The sequence below is a fragment of the Gordionus sp. m RMFG-2023 genome, chromosome 2 (assembly GCF_954871325.1).
Source record: "Gordionus sp. m RMFG-2023 chromosome 2, tfGorSpeb1-WG-v2, whole genome shotgun sequence".
Classification (NCBI taxonomy): Eukaryota; Metazoa; Nematomorpha; class Gordioida; order Chordodea; family Parachordodidae; genus Gordionus; species Gordionus sp. m RMFG-2023.
Genome location: NC_088776.1, coordinates 22,639,002 through 22,659,074, shown reverse-complemented (window position 1 = coordinate 22,659,074; position 20,073 = coordinate 22,639,002). Strand labels below are relative to the sequence as shown.

Genomic DNA, 20,073 nt, shown 5'->3' with positions numbered 1-20,073 from the left:
AGGTAACTAGTTACTTGTAACTAGTTACCTTAACATCACTAGATTTTCCATCCTATTCTTTTCACTTTCATTGATGATTTTGCACTCAAAAATATAAAAGAAGGAAAGGTTGGTATAGTTTATTAAAGCTGGAATAACTTGTACATTCAAGTGACAAAATTTTTAAGATCCAGCTCGTTATAAAACTTGACAGGCTTATATACGTTAAATAATCAGTCTAAACAAGCTTATATTCTTAAAAATCACTCGTTGGATGATGTTTTACCTGTTTAGTAAGTTTCTAAATTTTTTTATATAAAATTTAAAGTTAATATAGTCGATGATCGTCTCCACTAATGCAAAACTATATAACAAGTAAACCTCAGTCCGTTGAGATATCAAGAATTGGGGATAATCACCTCATCCCACCCTATAAATAAATTATAATGAAATTTGTCTATTATTAATAATATTTCTTTTTTATTTCATTTAATTTTAGCGATGTGCACCATATATTTTCGACTATTTTTGAAAAATACATTTCAACAAATTTCTAAATAAATATAAATATATTATAAAATGAATGGCATAAAAGTATCACAATAGGAAAAATATATAATAAAGTTATTAGAAGCCCTTCGGCGCTTTTCCTATATCTAATAGTAAGTGCGTATAAAGTGGGTATTCTGTTTTGTTAACGATTTTGTAGTTATTTGAGTTAAGACCATCAATTTGAATTCTCTGAATGCCTAATGATAGGAGTTTGTATCTATGAATAATAAAATATTATATTTATTATCTACTAAGTAGTTATGCTAAAAACCTCAATTTATGCAGATTTAAAAAAATGGCTAAATAAAGATTTTAGCCAAAAAATACTTACAGTTCAGTCAGTAGGGAGTGGGGGAAGCGCACAGGGACTTATGCCCCGTGAAAATTTTGAAATTTTTTTTTTATCTAAAAAATTGTCATTTTGAAAATGTTAACTAAAAAAATGTCGTTTTGAAAGTGGTAGCTAAAAAAGAGAGATTGTAAATGTTAGTGAAACCCCTGAATACCTAAGCCTTTAGAATTCGTCAAAAGAGGGCAATATCTCTTTGCCACCCTTTAACAAAATTTTAAAACTTTGGCAAAATATTATTTTGGCTAAGATATTGATTTAGCTGTTTTTAAAATGAGATAAAACAAGTTAAGCATTATGTGAACAGTTGAGCAGTATACCATGAATACTTGATTTAAGATACAAGATACTATTTGTATATATTTAAACTATTTAATAAAATACTGTCATGTATTATGCCTAAAGACTAATATACCCATTAAATTAACTTCATCCTGTGTAGTGGATTAATATATAAAGTTTATTTATCTCTTTCCCCCATTCCATTATTTAAAAAAAACTTTATAGAAATTGTAAAATCAAGAGTACCCAACTAAACTAGAGTACCACATGCTTGACCCTCCCATTATACTGGCCCGGAAGGCGATAAATGCATCAATAAAATATAGGCCCGACCCATAGCTCGAAAAATATTAATGTTATGTTTCCTTCCGGTTCTTCATAAAATGAATTTTTAAATTAAGAAAAATTTTAAAAAATTAGGGAGTGGGAAATATTTTATCATTTTCATATTATATTTTAAAATAAATAGAATAAAATAGATAACATCATTATATTATCAAAGTAATTATTGAATATTTAAATAAATGCACACATTAAAATGAAGAATAAAATGAATATTTTAAATTTTAGATTTCTTCCCTATAAATTTTTTTAAAAATTAGGACCATGGGGTACAATGGGCCACAGGCTTGGCCTAGATCTAAAACTTTCCACTGTGCCGCCGGCGAGCTCGGACCAAAATTTTTGATTTTGCAGTCTCGAAACTAAATTAAATCTACACACAAATGTAAAAGAAAACTTATCGGAAAAATGTTTTGTAATTAATTATAAATCTAAGATTGTACTTATTAGAAAAATAATTATCAACTCGCTTAGATAACCGTTTGAAAAGATACTATAATTGAATTAGTTTGTTAGAAATTTTTTTAATAAAAATTGTGAACAAGGATATATATATATATTATTATCAAAAAAAACCTTTTGTTTAAAGCGATGGGTGTTCTTTTAACGTGTTTTATCATTTGATAGCGTCCGATGGATTCATGTGGACGTGTTATAAATAAGTTCATATGCTGAATTCTTGTTACAGTTTGTTTGAATAAAAATTGTATATCATTTTATTACATTGCTTAATTTATATGATTTTTTTTTAAAACTTAATTAACGTTTCATTCAGTTACTTTAATGAGTATCTGGGAGTTTACGTTGTTTTAGCCTAAACCCTATCATTTTTAATCTGGGGAACTATTTATTATATACTAATTTTTGCTTTTTAAGTCTTGTCAGAGTGTTCAATTTTGTCTATATGAGGATTGATTACTATGATAAATTATATGCTAAAAGATGTACTAGATAAATTACAGCGTTGATGGAAAACATTTCCATATTTTTACGAGAAATAATTTTTTTGCAAATAAATTAAAAAATATGGAAAAATTTTCATTTAAACACCACTGTAATAGCATTTTAAAATAAATAAATACTATATAATTTTAAAACTTTTCTTTTGTGATAATCGAAATTGAATAATCCAAAATTAGATCTTATTTAAAATTTTAATTTTTTAAATAATGATAATGTGTTTAGAAATATAAAATTTTCTCGGACATTTCGCGTTAAAAAGGCAAAAATTTTGAAAAAACAGGAATATGGGTGACAGGGGTAAAGCGACTCTTTAACCCTTGAGCATTAAGACCTTAAATTTGGTGTGAAGATATTTTTTATATTTATCTTACCTATGGTTATCATTTAAAAAACTTTCCAGTGTTGTCATATTTTGCCAAAAAATCGTTTTTTACCCAACAATTTTAAAAATAACCTTCTAGTTTACTTTGCTTTTATAAAAATTTATTAAAATTTTGCATACACGTTCCATAAATTCATCTCATAATTATAAAATGAAATTTATCGAAAGTTCGTAGCTTACTAGAAGTCACGCAATAACGATGTGTATGTTATGGATAAAACGGTTAAAAAGTTCCGTGTGATTTAAACTGTAAAAAATTAATTTTTAAATATTAACGTCTACACCATGTAAAAAGATATTTTTGAGCAAAAAGGAACATTAATAAAAGGCCTGTTATTTGGAATTTTTTTTAAAATAGTGGCAAAGGAGAAGAATAATTGAATGGTACGATCTGCCTAAAATGGGCACATGTACATGTGCTATTTATATATATTTTTTTACATTCCAATACTGTATTGATTAGTTTATATTTAAAAGTGATGAATAGATGTTAAAATTGCAATATTTAGTTAAATAAAACAATAAAGTTGTATTCACATTTTGTCATGGTGCTTAGCTATTCTGTGTACAGTTTATGATGGCTAAATTTACCTAGGTATAGTGTAAGATGGCTCAAATGGAACACTTCGCATAATTAATCACAGTTCCAAGTACACAGCTACACTTTTTTTTCAATTTGTAGGTAAGGATTGGGCTACATATAAATTTATATTTGTTCTGTTTGTTTCAAAATTTTATAAAAATGTAAAATACCAATCGTTTCTATTAGGTAAAACCGATAAATGGAGAATTTTTATAAATTCTTGCAAAAAAAGACATACATATGTTATCAGATATGAAGATAGTGATTACGATAGTTTATTAATGTTATTTAAAAAAAAATGTTTTCCTTTACACAAATTGATAAATGAAATAAATTTATAATTCATATTGATCAGTAGATAAGATTGAAAAATGTAATAAGATATCGTGGAATTAAAATTGGAACTTGAGTAACTATATATAGTTCAAATATTACACTTAAGAGATGAATTGATTTTATCTAAATATACAAATATTGAATCTACTAAATACCAATCCTTACTTTTTATTTTTTAATCTTTTTGAGTTTTTGAATGCACCTTTTTGGCAGCCTATCAAGTTCTTAAGATCGCTATTGGACTAATATGTGTTAGTTAAAACAAAGTCTCCTATCATGTTATTAATTTACAAATATTATCATTTCTCAAATACAAGCTCGATTCTAAAGACCTTCTTTCGCAATATTCTATCGAATTAACCCCAATATTTAAATCGAGCTGTTGTTTTCTAATTATATTTATAATGTCTAATGTTTGAAAAAGTTTGACATCTGCTAAATACCATAGAATCACGGATCTAAAATATTTGTGCATCAGCATACAATAAAGTTTCCCTTTTCAGTAATTTATAATTCTAAAATTATTTTAATTTTTAAAATTATGATTTTTTTTTTTCTTGTTAGATTTTCTCCTAGGTTTATTGTGTAGAAAAAAGGGATAAGGTAAATTTTAAAAGTCAGACAGGGAAAGGAGAATATAATTTTAGGTTACTATTATTTAAATGCACAGTTTAGTTTTTTTTCTAAATGCACAGTTTTAAATTATTCAAAGATTTAAATTTAAATATCTGCAGTTATAATTTATTCAAAGTGTAATTTAAATATACAAATTAAGATTTCTCAATTTTAAATTTGAATGTACAACTTTTAAAAAAAAACCGTTATTCCTATTTCGAGGGAATCCTATTATTCAACTTTGGCTACAAGAGATTTTCAGATATAATCCAGTATATATTGAATGCTACTTTCTTATTTGTTTTTAAAATCTCACAAATGATATAACATATTCTACCATTAATAATATTGGTATCCCGTCTTTACAGAGAATCTTTTATAGAGAATGCAAATATAGAGAAACTTTTATAGAGAAAACAATTGTAGAGAATGTCGTTTATAAAGAATATCGTTTATAGAGAATGATTTTATAGAGAATTTATTTTATAGAGAAACTTTTAAAGAGAAAACAATTATAGAGAATGTCGTTTATAGAGAATCTCATTTATAGAGAATGATTTTGTAGAGAATATCGTTTATAGAGAATGATTTTATAGAGAATTTATTTTATAGAGAAACTTTTAAAGAGAAAACAATTATAGAGAATGTCGTTTATAGAGAATCTCATTTATAGAGAATGATTTTGTAGAGAATTTCGTTTATAGAGAATGATTTTATAGAGAATTTATTTTATAGAGAAACTTTTAAAGAGAAAACAATTATATAGAATGTCGTTTATAGAGAATGATTTTATAGAGAATATTTTACAGAGAATTGTTTTACAGAGAATTATTTTATAGAGAATATTTTACAGAGAATTGTTTTAGAGAGAATTATTTTATAGAGAAGGATTTTATAGAGAATAATTTTATAGAAAATGAAATAAGTAATATTTTAGAAATAAATTTTCTCAAAAAAAGCCAAATGCCGTCATATAAATTCTCGGAACCCTTGAATAGAAAAAGGGAAAAAATAATCATAAAAAAATTTATTCACGTTCCTGATTTGTATTGCTTATGAATAATTATGATAATATTTTTGAGTTTCCTCTTGTTATTTTTTTTAAAATACGCTGAACAATTAGAAGTAGTAATACTAAAATTATGAAAATGTTTCCTTCTTTATCAGTTTCTATTAGTGCTTTGCTTTAACTAGTAGAGTAGCCATTTAAAAAAAACTATTAGCAACAAAGCCAGCCTTACGCCAATTGTTTTAGAAAATTTTGTCAATATTTAGTTGCTTTGTGCATTATTTTAATCTGCTTGGCCCGGCCCCGATTTTTAAAAAATATATTATCTATTTTTAATTTGCCTAGATAATAATGGTGTTAAAATATTTGGTTTAAAAATATATGGCCCGGCTCGAGTTTTTTAAAAAAAGCTTTTTTTGACCCGGCCCGTGTATTTAAAAAAATTAAAATACGGCCCGGGTTTAAGGTCGGGCCTGTAGGTCTTTGATTTATAGTGCGCTTTTATAATTTCCCTAATAAATCTGATTTTACCAATTCCGAAGAGAATCTACCATGGGAATTTCATACGATTGCGCCAAAATATTTTTGTATTTAATAATTTTATTTTGTTCTATTTTTTCATTTTAAATCATAAATTGAGCGCGTTTTATTAAATTTTATATCTGATTTTGCCGAAAATGCATTATAATATGTGTAGAATATACCCACCCTATAAATTTCAGAAGATCTTATATTGAACTTCTGAAGAAATTTTAATTTACATTAATCTGAAATTTATAAGTAGTGTTAGTAGCCTAAAAATCAGCTAAACATAATTTGGCTTAACCGAAAAATCGCCTAAAACTAATTAGACAAATTGTAGGGACTGGGAGCTAGGCTAATCGCCCGTCAGAGTTACGCAACACTAAGCCTAGCCTTTATTAAAATTATTTTATATATTTATTATGTAACGATATATGACGGGCGATTAACCGACTCCTTAGCCGATGCCTAATTTTTGAATAATTAGTTTTCGCTATTTTTATGCTAAGCCTAATTATGCTTAAACGATTTTTTAATCTAAAAACTTGGCTAACCGTTTTGGAATTGCCTAAAATTAACCGATTGCGCAACATTAAGGGTGGGTATTCTACACTTATTCAGGTGCATTTCTGGCAAAATCAGATTTTTAAATTTAATAAAACGCACTCAATTAATGATTTTAAATGCAAATAATAACAAAAAATAAAACATTACCCATTAAACTATCGCCTTACAACATTAAGTTTAGTTAAAAGATCATTAGAGTACTGTCTAATATTCACAGGGTAGGCAGGGAAGACCAGGGGGTGGTTGGATCAATTTCTGTCAAAATCGTCATAGGTCCGAAAATAATTGTATCTGAATTTACAAAATACAAAATGATAGTTCAAACCCTTACCTAAAAATTATACATCGACAAAATTTAAAATAATACACTTTTTTCTCTAAATTGATTTTAGTAAAATAAAAATTTCTTATTACAAGCCTAAACTCCTTAGGAGTGTAGAGAAAGGTGAATCAAAAAGTTTAAAATGTTTTTTATAGGTTTTTTGAACTTGTTAAACATTCCGAAGATCAGACTTTTAATATTTATAAGAAATTTTTTATTTACATATAGGGATTATATTTATTGATACCAATTTGTTTAAATATGGTTGGTTCACAGACAAGCTTGTTATCATATGATTATAAGAAGCTTTGTATCATGATATACATTGATTTCCATCACATTGTAATGTCTTTCTTTAAAAAATATCGAAGCTTGATATTTGCAGCAGATTGCACAATATTTTACTAACTCTTTTACACTTAGAAGTTATTTCAAATACCTAATTATCAAAAAAATTTTCATCATATATTATAATACTACCCCCTTCTTCCCCCACTCTCCTCATTTCCTATACCACATCAAAATTAGAACAACGGAATTCCAAATACAAACTACCCATTTTAATTTCAATGCCAATCATGAGTTATAACCCCTTCCCCTGTGGTAAAAGGTCCTGTTTAACATTGTTTGAATGAAGCGTCTTTTTATTATTGGTAGTCGGTCTATAGATCTGGTTATAAGCAAGTATAATTATCATTAATATTTAAATTTCTTCGTATCATTAGGGCTAATTATTTATTCAAACTTTTCTGTTGGAAGGAGGGGTGGATGTTTCTTAATAAAAAAATTTTCATGATTAAAGCAATATTTTCATTTTCCAGCATAGCATAAGGATTTTCATTATCTAAGCTTCCTTAGACAGTTATATATAAAGGCATAGAAAATGTAAAAAAGAGATATTTTCCACCTTTCGATTTTTTAGGGTTGTATCTACTCCTTGAAGTACAACTCACAAAGTAAATTTCATTCCATTAAATTTTCTCATCTTCAGCGATGATAGTAACGTCCAATCACTATTATCGCCATTCTAATAAAATTTATGACATTCATCAGATTAATAAAATATAATATAGCAACTGAACTGAAATGGAAATATACTATAATTTGTGTCAAAAATAGCTAAGTTATTTTTAATAATATATGAGGCATGTTCAATTCATTCAATTTTAGCTCCATTTATATTTATTATATTTCTATATCTATTTTTATATAATTTTGTCTTTGATCACATAATTGGAAAAAAGACTCGTCAGGAAGCAAGAACTTAGCAAGAATCAATTAAGGAAATCAATAATCTATTTTTTTCCCAATTCCTAAGTCACAATAGTGGCAATTTCATCATCAGAGATTACACGAATTAAGTACTGAGATGGATAGTAATTCAATTCGACAATATACCTATGATGCTGAATATTGTTTCATGTCTTATTGTGATAAGCTTTGACCTTGTCTTTTTGATTAAACAATAAGAGAACTTTATATAAATTTATTATCAAAAACTGTTTATCAAGTCCATACTAAATCCCTCACTAATTAAAGCATGCTTTGTCAAAGAATAATATAAATCCGAGGTCTAATTATCTTTTTGGCTCAATGTTTTAAATAAAACTTTTTTTCTTAGTGCCTTGCAAATTTTTTTTATTTCGGCCAAAGCTCCATCCAAAATCTTTATTTTTAGGAGCCTAACCATAATTTTAAATTTTAGGCCTGAGCTTGTCCTGTCCCAAATTTAATTGAAAAATATACCTAAACGCATATTAAACAATCAATTAATATAAAAATTTAATTCCTTTACCCTAATCTTTAGAGAAATCTATTTTATTGCTTAGAATCTTTTTTATATTTTTTGAGTCAAAAAAATCAAAAGCCTTAACCCTATTTAAAAAAAAAAATTTTTAGACCCAAGCCCAACTTTAACTTAATTTTCAGGTTCAACTAAGTCTGTCTAAAGGCCGATAAATATAAAATTGTAGTTTTCATCAAACTCCATTCCCGATATAGCAACTGATGTAATTCATTTGAGATAATGCATTCGCGATAATGAATTCGCGATAATACATTTGCGATAATGCATTCGCTATAATATTTTCGCTGTATTATACTCGCTATAATGCATGATAATGCGTTCGCTATAATACATTCGCGATAATGCATTTGCGGTAATGCATTCGCTATAATATTTTATATAGAAACCTTCAATTTACGGTTTTGGTTTTTTAGGAAGGACAAAATTATGGTGCTTATAAATCAAAAATATTGGTTTCTCTATAAATATGTGGAAACCCAAATAGAGATCGGCACTTTTCGACACTCAATATATTAAAGCCATCGCATACATCTAAATGTGTATCATTAGAGATTAATGAATTCTTAGTTATCTATATTAAAAAGATTTATGAATAAAATTTGTATAATAAAATAGAAAGAAAATTATATTTAGAAGTTCCGAAACGCAGAACGAACGGGAATGTGACATATTTTTTACCCAAACAACTGGTTAAAACCTTTTCTTAATTAAAATTAAAATCAAGATTCTCGTCCGTCATATTATATTCATAAGGGTAAAGTTAAGAACCCTTCTATAGGCTAATTTAGGTAGCTGACATATAAACGCAATATATAAAAATTTTAAAAATGGTTGGTTCAGTTTAGATTCTCTTTAATTTAATACATATTTAACAAATCGTTTAAGGTTTGGTTTAGCTGAGTTAATAATCAAGCTAAACCTTGATATGAACTAAAAAGATTTTACAAAAAAACCATTGTTGAAACAAATAAAGTCATCTAAAAAATAGAACAAATAAACTGAATTGTATTATTAAAATGTTAATTTTGATATATTTTTCAAATCCCGCATAAATTTTTTGAACTCTACAATTGTCCCATATATAATATTTCTCTATAAAATCAAGATCTAGAAAATAATTTTCCATAAAATAATTCTCTACATTGTAATTCTCTACAAAATGATTCTCTACAATGTAATTCTCTACAAAATAATTCTCTATAAAAGTAATTCTCTTTAAAATCATTCTCTATAAACAACATTCTCTATAAAATCATTCTCTTTGAAGTCATTCTCTATTAAGGACCTTCTCTATAAAATAATTCTCTTTAAAATCATTCTCTATAATCGACATTCTCTATAAAACCATTCTCTATAAACGGCATTCTCTATAAAATCATTCTCTTTGAAGTCATTCTCTATAAAGGACATTCTCTATAAAATAATTCTCTTTAAAATCATTCTCTATAAATTACATTCTCTATAAAACAATTCTCTATAAATGCATTCTCTATAATTGTTTTCTCTATAAATGTTTCTCTATAAAATACATTCTCTATAATGGTTTCTCTATAAAGACGTGGAACCAATAATATTATCTATATACCCATATATACATAAAAGTAAAATATAACTTTTATTTTAAAATCTAATAATTAAAATATCATTTAAAGTATTTTAGATAATTTTGTTCTTAGCGGTGATAAAATTTAAAAATTTTATTTTTTAAGTTCTTTAATTATTTTTAAAGATTCTATTCGATTTTGAGGAATAAAATAAAAATATGCAAAAAAGAATACAAAATATGGGTTTTAATTTGTTTTTAAAAAGGAGAAATGATTTATAATTATCGCAATCAAAACTAAGTTTTCAATTTCCACTTTCAAATAAAATGCGGGAGAATTTAATCATAAATACATTTCATTCAATTTTTTTAAATTTTAGAATTAAATTTCAAAAGATATTTGAGCATGGTTTCTTATGACATTATCTTTGTTACTATTATAATTAATCTCTTCCCTTGGAAACATGTCAAGCGGAACTTTATATTTTTTTAAAAAATATAGGCGGCAAAATAAGAGCCCTAAGGCTTCATCAGAACCCAAAGAATTTTATTTTTTAAAACAAAAAATTTAAATTACTATTTAAAAATATAATTATTCGTATTTGGGAACTTGTAGTCCCAATTCCTTTTTTATAGAATGAACGTTTCTATTTGTATTATATTATAGGTTATGATTGGAATATATACTGTATTCCAATTGAACTGATATCCTATTGGTAATAAATCTGTCAATTAAGTAATTTAATAAAATTTTATAGATTGAGAGAGGGATAAATAACAGGGTCCAAAGTTATGCATATTCATAGTTGGACAAACAAAATTCGAACTTTCCAACATGTAAAATATTTTGTTTTTATTAAACTTTACATTTAAGCACACCAGTGTTGTTAAATGGCTCGTTTTGAGTAGACTTTTATAAATGACTAACTATTTTATTTAGAAAAATATGTAAGCCTTAAGATTTTGCTCATAGACGGTACAAAGGTTTGAACACCTATTAGCAAAATATCGAGATTTAGGCTATATTTAGCTGTTTTTAAAAATCAGCTCAAATTGAGCCGTTTAACAACACTAAAGCAGATTATAATAAAAAAAATGGTCTTCATTAAAAATGACTTGAGTTTAATTATAATTTTGAAACTAAAAACATTAGGAAGCCAAAAGGTTTTAAAATTTTTTTTAACGAATCGATAGATTGCAAAAATTGATGCTACCTGATCAGCAGAAAAATTGTATGTTGATGGTAGATTATGCATAGCTTGGAATATAGAAAATTGGACTAGGAAGACTGGCCTGGCGCCCACAGAACAATTCTTCAAGTATCCCGAGAATCTGGTATTTCGCAAACTTTAGTGCATTCGATTATTTACAAAGAGGCGCAACTAAAATGTTTAAAAGAGAAACAAGCCCAGGACCTAAATGATGCGAAAAGATTTTCCGTCTGGGACGTAAACAACTTCTACGAAAATACCCTCAGAGGTTAGTTCATTTTATTCACGGATGAAAAGCTGCTTACAGTAACTCCACCGGTAAATCTGCAAAATAATAGGGTATACGCTGTTGCAATGAGAAAAAACAACTTTGGACCCTGTTGATAGAATTTGATAATTTGTAGAAATCATTGATAATTTATTTTTCTCTCAATCAATAAAATTTTATTGAATTATATTTAGAAATGATAGATTTATTGCTAAAAAAAGGAGGGTATTAATTCAAATGAAACACAGTGTAGTTAATATGAATTAAATAATCAATAAAAATTAGATTTAGGTTCCAGGAAAACAAAAAGGTAGATTTACAAAAAAAATATTTAAATAAATTTTTGTTTAGTAATATTACTACTATTAGATTAAAAAACGGAGTTCCCCCATCAAAGCTAAAAGACAGAATTATAAAAAAAAATATTAGAAAAGGGGGAAAATCAAAATATATATAAAAATAGGTTTCAAATATTTAAAATTAGTTTAACTTATCAAAGAAATATTACAATATTATTTTACTTAATTGATTCTCTTTCTAAATTTTTAAATATTAAGTTTCTCGGTTCAATTTGACATTTTGAAATTAGCCTCTCAAAAATATATATTTAAATATCTATTATTTTCAAAAAAAAATATTTAAAATTCAGAAATAGCTATAAGAAAATTGGGGTTCGAAACAATTGTCTTGAAAAATAATTAAAATAATTTTACATGCAGGATAAAATAATTTAAAAACACATAGAAAATATAAGTTATGTATGAATGGAAAATTGTATTGTTAAGGACTTTTTTTATCTTTTAAATAAATAAACGAATTTATTTTCTTTAGAATAAACCAGAGATCTGAAAGCTTAACCACTATATATATTATACATAGGAGTTTGAAAACGGCTCTAAGCCTAACCGATTAATGCCTATGGCTAATTAACCACATCCGTTTTATCGACTAATTAGTCAGCGAAACCAATAAAAATCAGTTAAATTTAGTATAAGAATTAAAATTGCGAAAATGTAAAATTGCACATAAATAATTATAGTTCCTATTTGGAGAGCTATACTTTTTACATTTATTTTATAGGTGAGAGATTAGCCTACACATTATTATATTGGTCTATAATTTGTTCTGTTTTGCTTTTATTTTTTATTGAAAAAAATGCAAAATATCGAACGTTTTACCCCAAACTCTTATATCGTTTGTTAAACACTTTTATTGGTTATTACAATTATTATAAAATTGTGGGAAAATTTTCCAAGGTAAAGAAATTTCCCATCATTTATTTTTAAAAGATAAATGATGATTTAAGATTAAACATTATTCAAGTTTATTTAATTATAAATATATAATGCTACCTGTATGCCATATCGTCATCTTCAGCTCCCCAGCCCCAATATAAATTCGAATAACCATTGACTTTAATAAAATGTTCGGGTTTAAACATTAATACACCTCCTACAAGCATCTGATATTTTAATCTAGTGGAAAAATATTTAGATAATATTGATTAACAGTTGATAGGCTTTTACTTTAAGAGGGGGGGGGGTATTATTATATGTGTAAAAAATATTTTATCAATTCCACTAACAAAAACGAGAAGGTTACATGCAGGATCCTTTTAGATATTTTTAAAATTTTGTTTTTTAATAGTATATAGTAACTAAGGGATATGAAATAAAATTTTTAGATTTCAAACTCATTTAGTGGTCAAGATATTTCTAAAGCGGTAAGAAAGTAGCAATACATTTGTATTTTCCTTAAATACAAACATATAATAATACACAAACTATATAATTTATTTTATAGTTTATCCTTTCAAGAGGGCATTATATAAAATTAATTTAAACTTATAATCCATTTCATCGATGGCCACTGAGAGATGCCTTGGCTGCTTGGGGCATGAATACATGTTTCTGTAATCTTCGGGCATGAGATCAACATCGTGAAACACATAGCAATGAAAATTCTTTTCCCAAAATGCTTCTCTAAAAGCCGCGTTCATAAGTATAGCCTTATTAAACAAGCCTGATCCATACTTTTAAAAAAATATTATATGTTAGCGTCAATATGTTATTCTCATAATTCATAATGTTTTTAAATATGAATAATTAAAATTGGACACAAATTCAAATAAAGGTGTGAGTGCAGGGATAATTTTTAAAGTGATAATGATAACGGGAATTTCATAAGCCTGATCGTTCTCTCAGTTCTGACTCGATTTTAAACTATATGATACATTGTTAATATGTTTTATTTCAAAGATGGCGTTATAATTAAACATTAATAAATTCCTATTAAATTTCAAATTTGGTTGCCTTTGAGTTGTGAGCATGACTAATAGTAGTTTAATGTTGACTAGATATTCATAGAAATGATACCTTATATAAGGAATTTAAAAGTGATAATTGTTGAGGTTAAAAGGGTAATCCTGTTATTAAATCTGCGAATAAGTAGTTGCTATGACGGCCAAAATAAGACATATAAATGAGAGAGAATAATTCGAGAGATAAGATAGGAATTTCTTATGATCACATTATAATATGATATAAAACTAAAATTCAATTATTCATTTTAAACATAATTTATTAATGAACAAAAAATTAATCATACTTGTTCTACCACATATATTTTGTAAAAAATCTCTTGTCGCTTTAGCAAGGAATGTAAAGAGGCCAATAGTTTATAAAGATGTTCCTCCCTATCTCGATAAGGTATAATAATAGCCAATTTATGTCTAGATATGCATTTTTGGGGTTTCCAGTGCCCACCTTGCTTAACAGAAGGTAGAAAGCTCTTTAACTTTGCCCACGATATTGGACCTTTAAATGTTTCTATTTTAATAAATTCTGTATTTCGTAGCGATAGGCTAGGTTTTTTATAAAAGGTTATATTAGAGTTTATTTGTACATAAGTTTTGTTTCCAATGCGTTTTGTCTTTGCATTATAACCGCCTGTCTTTGATTTAACTAAAATATAAAAATATGAGAAATAATAATGATTTATTATAAATTAATTTAAATATATTATCAACAAAAGAATTTATACGAATGCTTCTATGTATATTCGATATTCTTTAAATTAAATTATATTCAAATCTAATAAAATCTTTTATTATTTGATCGTTATTATTCGTATTGGAACATTTTTATTTTAAATTCAAGAATATTATTCGAATAGTAAATAAATATTTGAATTGTATTTTTAAATGTTAATATTTACTAATGCTTTTAAATGTTACTTCAAAAAAGAAATACGTTACTCATTACATTAGTAAAAAAGAATGCGTTACCAACTTTAAAAATAAGAAACTCGTTACTCTTTATTCAAAAAAGTAACGCGTAAATTTTTATATAAATTTTTAAAAATAATAAGATACATTTGTAATAATTTTTTACTTAACAATTGATTTCAAAATTTTGATCAGATAAAAAAGAGCGCTTATTGCACAACAGAGATTTTGCTCTGTGAAACACACATTCAACTGGCGCTGAAGATGGGAGGGCAGTATATTTAATAAATAAAAATTTTAATTGGAGGTGTTACAAATATTTAAAGAATATTCTTTATTTTCAAAAATATTTATTGTATCATCTCCACAAGAACCTTCAGATTCTCATCAATTTTTTTTTATCTTTACCAGAATTCACCTAAGAAATAAGTACTATTGAGATATATTATTTATAAAATAAATGATAATATTAGTGAATATAAATTAACATACCTTGATTGATTAAATATTAACTAGATTAACAATCTTGACTATAATTATAAAATTCAACAACAAAAATATATAAATAAAATAAAAATGAAGAACTTTGATGGTTTAATCTGAAAATGTGAAAAAATATAATATTTAATAAAAAATATTTTTTCCATTTTAAGAATAAATTTAAAGTAACGAGTAAACGTTTTGCGTTACTCAAAAAAAAATAAACGCGTTACTCATTACCATTTGAAACAAGTAACGAATTGCGTTTCTTTTCCACAAAAAAGTAACGCCGTTAGCAACGACGTACTTTCACTGACGTTACTTTGCAACACTAATATTTACATATAATTTTTTTGTTTATAGTTAATTAAAAAAAAAAAATATAGGCCACGTTAGTTACCTAACAAATAACTAATTGGCTTACTTTTAAATTTTTTATGAAGTGATAGATTACCCTTTATTTAACAATAATATTTTGATTATGATTATTAAGTTTCTTATAGTTTTCAATGATCGATAAAATAAAATATTTGATTTATGTGGTAATTTACTTTTATTTTATCGAATCAAGCTACAAACCAGTGTTGGTAATTAGCCCCATACTTAAAAAAAATTATATTTGGTTTAAAATAATTTTAATTTTGAGCCAAGACATGATGGTGAATTAATCTGGATAGTATATGTAAGATATGCCATATGAGGGAATATCTTATTTGGAAAGGGTTTTCCTTCAAAGGTGTAATGCGAAATTCACAATTTTTAAATTTTTAAAGAAATTATTTATCATGCTTGACACATATATAGGTTAGTATTATATTTCTATCAGCATGAAGTCCGGCCAGGTATGACTAATATACCCTGGCCGGGCCGTATATTTTTAAACCAAATATTTGAAATCGCCAATATTAGCTATAAAAAAATAAATATAATATATTTTGAAAAGATCCGGGCCGGACCTGAATTTTTTTAAAAAAAAAAAAGCCGGGCCGGACCGTGAAAAAAAATCCAGACCGGGCCTTGCAAATTGTACCTCTGCAGATCTCTAATTTTCTATTTTCAAACAATGTTCGTAATAGTGTTGCGGGAATTATAATTTAGTATGGGCTATTAATCGACCCGGGCTACATGTAGCATGAGAGGATTCTACATTAATTTTGTTAAAAAGTCCGATTCGTGTCGATTTAAAAAAAGAGTTCCATTAAGATTATAACAAATATAATATTATGTAAGCCTGTAGACTTTGCTCATAGATGGCAGGAAGGTTTAGAAATCTATTTGCCAAATCTCGAGGCCTACATTATATTATTTTGGCGAAAATCATAATTGAGCCGTTTCTGAAATTCAACCTAAATCGGGATTTTTAACAACGCTAGTTTATATGTATTAATTTTAATAAAACTTATGTTTGTTATTATTTTTAGAGCAAACAATAAATATTTTCGAGCATATTATTTTTAAAAGAATCGAATAATAATAATTAATATTCTAGCACATAAATCATTAGAATAATCCAAATCAATATTCGTGAACAATTCGAAAAATGAAATATTCGATTGGTAGATTCAGAATAATGATGTGGATGTAATGGATATTAAAAACCAAAAAAAAAGAGAAAAAAAAGTAATAACTTAAATAATCGGAAATAAAGTTGCAGAGTATTTTGGAATTTTTTATATTGACGCTGCCGTAATCAGGAATGTTAAATTTATTAGGATGAGCAAATTTAATTGAAGAATTGAGCGATTTAGGTATAAATTGATTTTTTATTATTGAATGGTCATGGTATCCCAGATGCATGGATGTTTTTAACCTTTTATTGTTTTTGATAAAAAGTTGTGATTGACTTAATATGATTTCCCTAAACCGTTTTTCATTTAAGCTTTGATGCATTAACAAATAGTTGTAGTAAATAGATGGGCGGAGACCTTTTGGCAATAGTGATAAAACATCAAATGAATTTTGGAAAGGAGAATAAAATATTGTTTTTTCTTGCACCATCCCATTAGGATTATCCTTTTTGTAAACTGCTCCCTGTCCATTTAAGTAAATGTTTTTTTTATGACCATTGATTGTTAAAGGATTATTAGTTGACATTTGCAACTTGCCAATACGCCCAGACGATAAATATTTTAGTGGCAAAATAGTGTTTTCGATTGATTTCAATCGTGGCATATATTTGGGGATCTTATTGAAGTTTAATAATAAATTTTTAACCTTAATAAAACTATCATCATATATTTCAACCTCACCCCGTTCTGACATTGGTAAATTGTGGGCACTCTGATTGTCATCTAAATTTTTACGTTCTAGGCCTACAAAAATCGGTATTTTATGAATTTTCTTAGCCTCTACAAAACTGTGAGAATCATATTTTGAGTCGAATTCCGACAAATCCTTCCATTTGCGTTGGACTTCATTAGAAATGTCAGCCTTGCTTTTATCGCCCTCATTAAAAAATTCCTCACGGTAAGAAGCAGAATGTGTGGGGTCATAATTATAATTCACATAGTTGTAAACATACCTTTTTCTATCAATCCCATTTGCATCATCTCCATCTCCTTCGTAATAGTATTGATAATCAGAGTTCCCAGTTCTCCAACCACCTCTCATAAATTCCTTATCACCTCGACGCCGGAGTTTGGCCCCCAAACTGTGGCGTTGAGCGTAATGGAGCATCAGGATCTCTAGCAATGCGATCGACATAACCAGAATCCCAAATACACTGATTATTATTAAGGGAGACCAAAACCCGAATAACAGAGATTTAAATCGCCGTCCGTGGTTAACAGTTGAACCTTCATCGGTAGAAGATAAAGTGTTGTACAGATGCAAGTATTTACGGTGGACCCTTGCTGTTGATTTTTTGTTAAGATGGCAATTATGTTTTATCACTGTCTTGGTGATATTCGGGGAATGTTTGACCGAAAGAAGTGGTTTGATGCCACTAGTGTGTGAGTTTTTTTTTGAAAGTAAATTTTGTTGATTTTCATATTTGGCAATAATGAACGACAATTTTTGTCCCTTTTCTAACTGGTTATTCGATATAGGTATGGATGAAATAAGGGAAACATTTGAATAATCTTGTAAGGTATGAAGTTGTTCTTCCTTGTTTTGTTCTTTTGCAAAATTGTCCTTTGGCGATTTTTTAATGGCTCTATCGCCCCTAATTTTACTCCTACCACTGTAATGTTGATCTAGTTTACTGATATCGGGATCACAAATGTTAACGAATTTAATGTTAGTAATGTGATAAGATATAGGGCTCCTTTTGTTTTTCTCTGCCTTGCTATCTTTAGATTTAATGTCGTTATCAGATAAGGAGGGCATATTTTAACATGCATTATATTTATTTTTAAATCAAATTTTATCTTCCTATATAAGTTTATATTATAGTGAATACGACATATAGATCGAATTTTAATTTTATTTTTCACCTATACATAAATTCCGGAAATTAATGAAAAAATAAAATGTTTTAATAAAAAAAATTACAAAAAGGGAGAAAAGGAATCATTTGCTTATGTTATAATCTCCAGGAATTTTTTTTTATCCCATAACATAAAAAATAAAATTTTATAAATATTTTAAAAAATGTTAAATATTTATATTATGTATCCTTTCGTCGATCGATATATTTATTATACTTTTCTCGCCAATTAAAACATTTTATTTTCTGTTTAATCTTCATCATTATTTATTTTATCGATCCAATCCATTTTTATCCAGGGAAAAAAAAATATTTAAAAAAAAGCTTTAATTACGATTAAGAGTCAAAATAAATTTTTAGATAATTAGGAATTCATTAAAGTAAATTTAATTCGTTTAAACCTTTTAATATTAGATTAAGGAAAATTGCATTAAGTAATAGGGATTATATAAATATTAATCTTTCTTTTCAAGGTAAAATTAAAAGCGCGATTTATGTTTTGAAGGCAAGATAATAATTAATTATCATTTATATATGCGCCTCTCATTTCCTTTGTTCAGACTCATGTTTGACAAAAGAAATTGGAATTGTTTAATATAAAATATGTACAAAAAATTAATATAGAAACTAATATGTTTGTTCCTATTAAATTTCCTTTTTATAATATCGTTTCTTATAATTTATCCAATTTGTATAATATTCAAATCTTCTCTAAAAACAAAAACAATGAATGTCTAAAATTTGTTCTAATAATAATTGTTCTTTTATACGCCACCTTCATATATTCCATTTATATAACAGCAACCTCCAAAGATATTTTTTGCTAAGCTTTAGTAATTTTTTTTTATAAATTTAAAAAATTTAATGGAAAGAAAAAATAATGCCATTTTTATATTTTAAAAATAAAATTAAAATTTTTTTCATTATAGCTTAAACAGAAAAAAGAAAGAGGCATTTTGATTTGGTACCACTTAAAACAAAATAGAATAGGGTGTCCTCGTTCAAAATCGGAATGGTTTAAACAGAAATAAGTTTCAAAAATAACATGAACCATGACACAGCTACAAAGCATATTAATTATCCAGAAAAAGTTTAAATAAATTAGGAAATATTTGTTAAAAATTTGATTTGAAAAAAGTAATTTATATTTAATAACTGCAATTTGTCCCATATAGATATGCATAGTTGTTGTTGTAGAGAGCATTTAGCACTTATTCTGGTATTCCCCCTATCATATCTCTCCTTCTCTCCAATAGAGGATGCTCAAATAAAAGTACTGAGCAAGCGAACTAGGCGATTAGCATACCA

At 26.6% G+C, this 20,073-nt stretch overlaps 1 protein-coding gene across 1 annotated transcript; it reads right to left on the bottom strand.

Annotated features, from left to right (window-relative positions):
- Window positions 1–490: 490 nt before the first annotated feature.
- LOC135925276 (uncharacterized) lies at window positions 491–18,814 on the bottom strand. The gene is made up of 6 exons (XM_065460512.1): window positions 16,967–18,814; window positions 14,240–14,595; window positions 13,477–13,664; window positions 12,985–13,107; window positions 2,081–2,182; window positions 491–748 (listed from the first exon to the last, which is right to left on the bottom strand). The coding sequence occupies exons 1-6, from the start codon at window positions 18,663–18,665 to the stop codon at window positions 607–609; spliced, it is 2,610 nt and encodes an 869-aa protein (XP_065316584.1). The 5' UTR covers window positions 18,666–18,814; the 3' UTR covers window positions 491–606.
- Window positions 18,815–20,073: the final 1,259 nt, after the last annotated feature.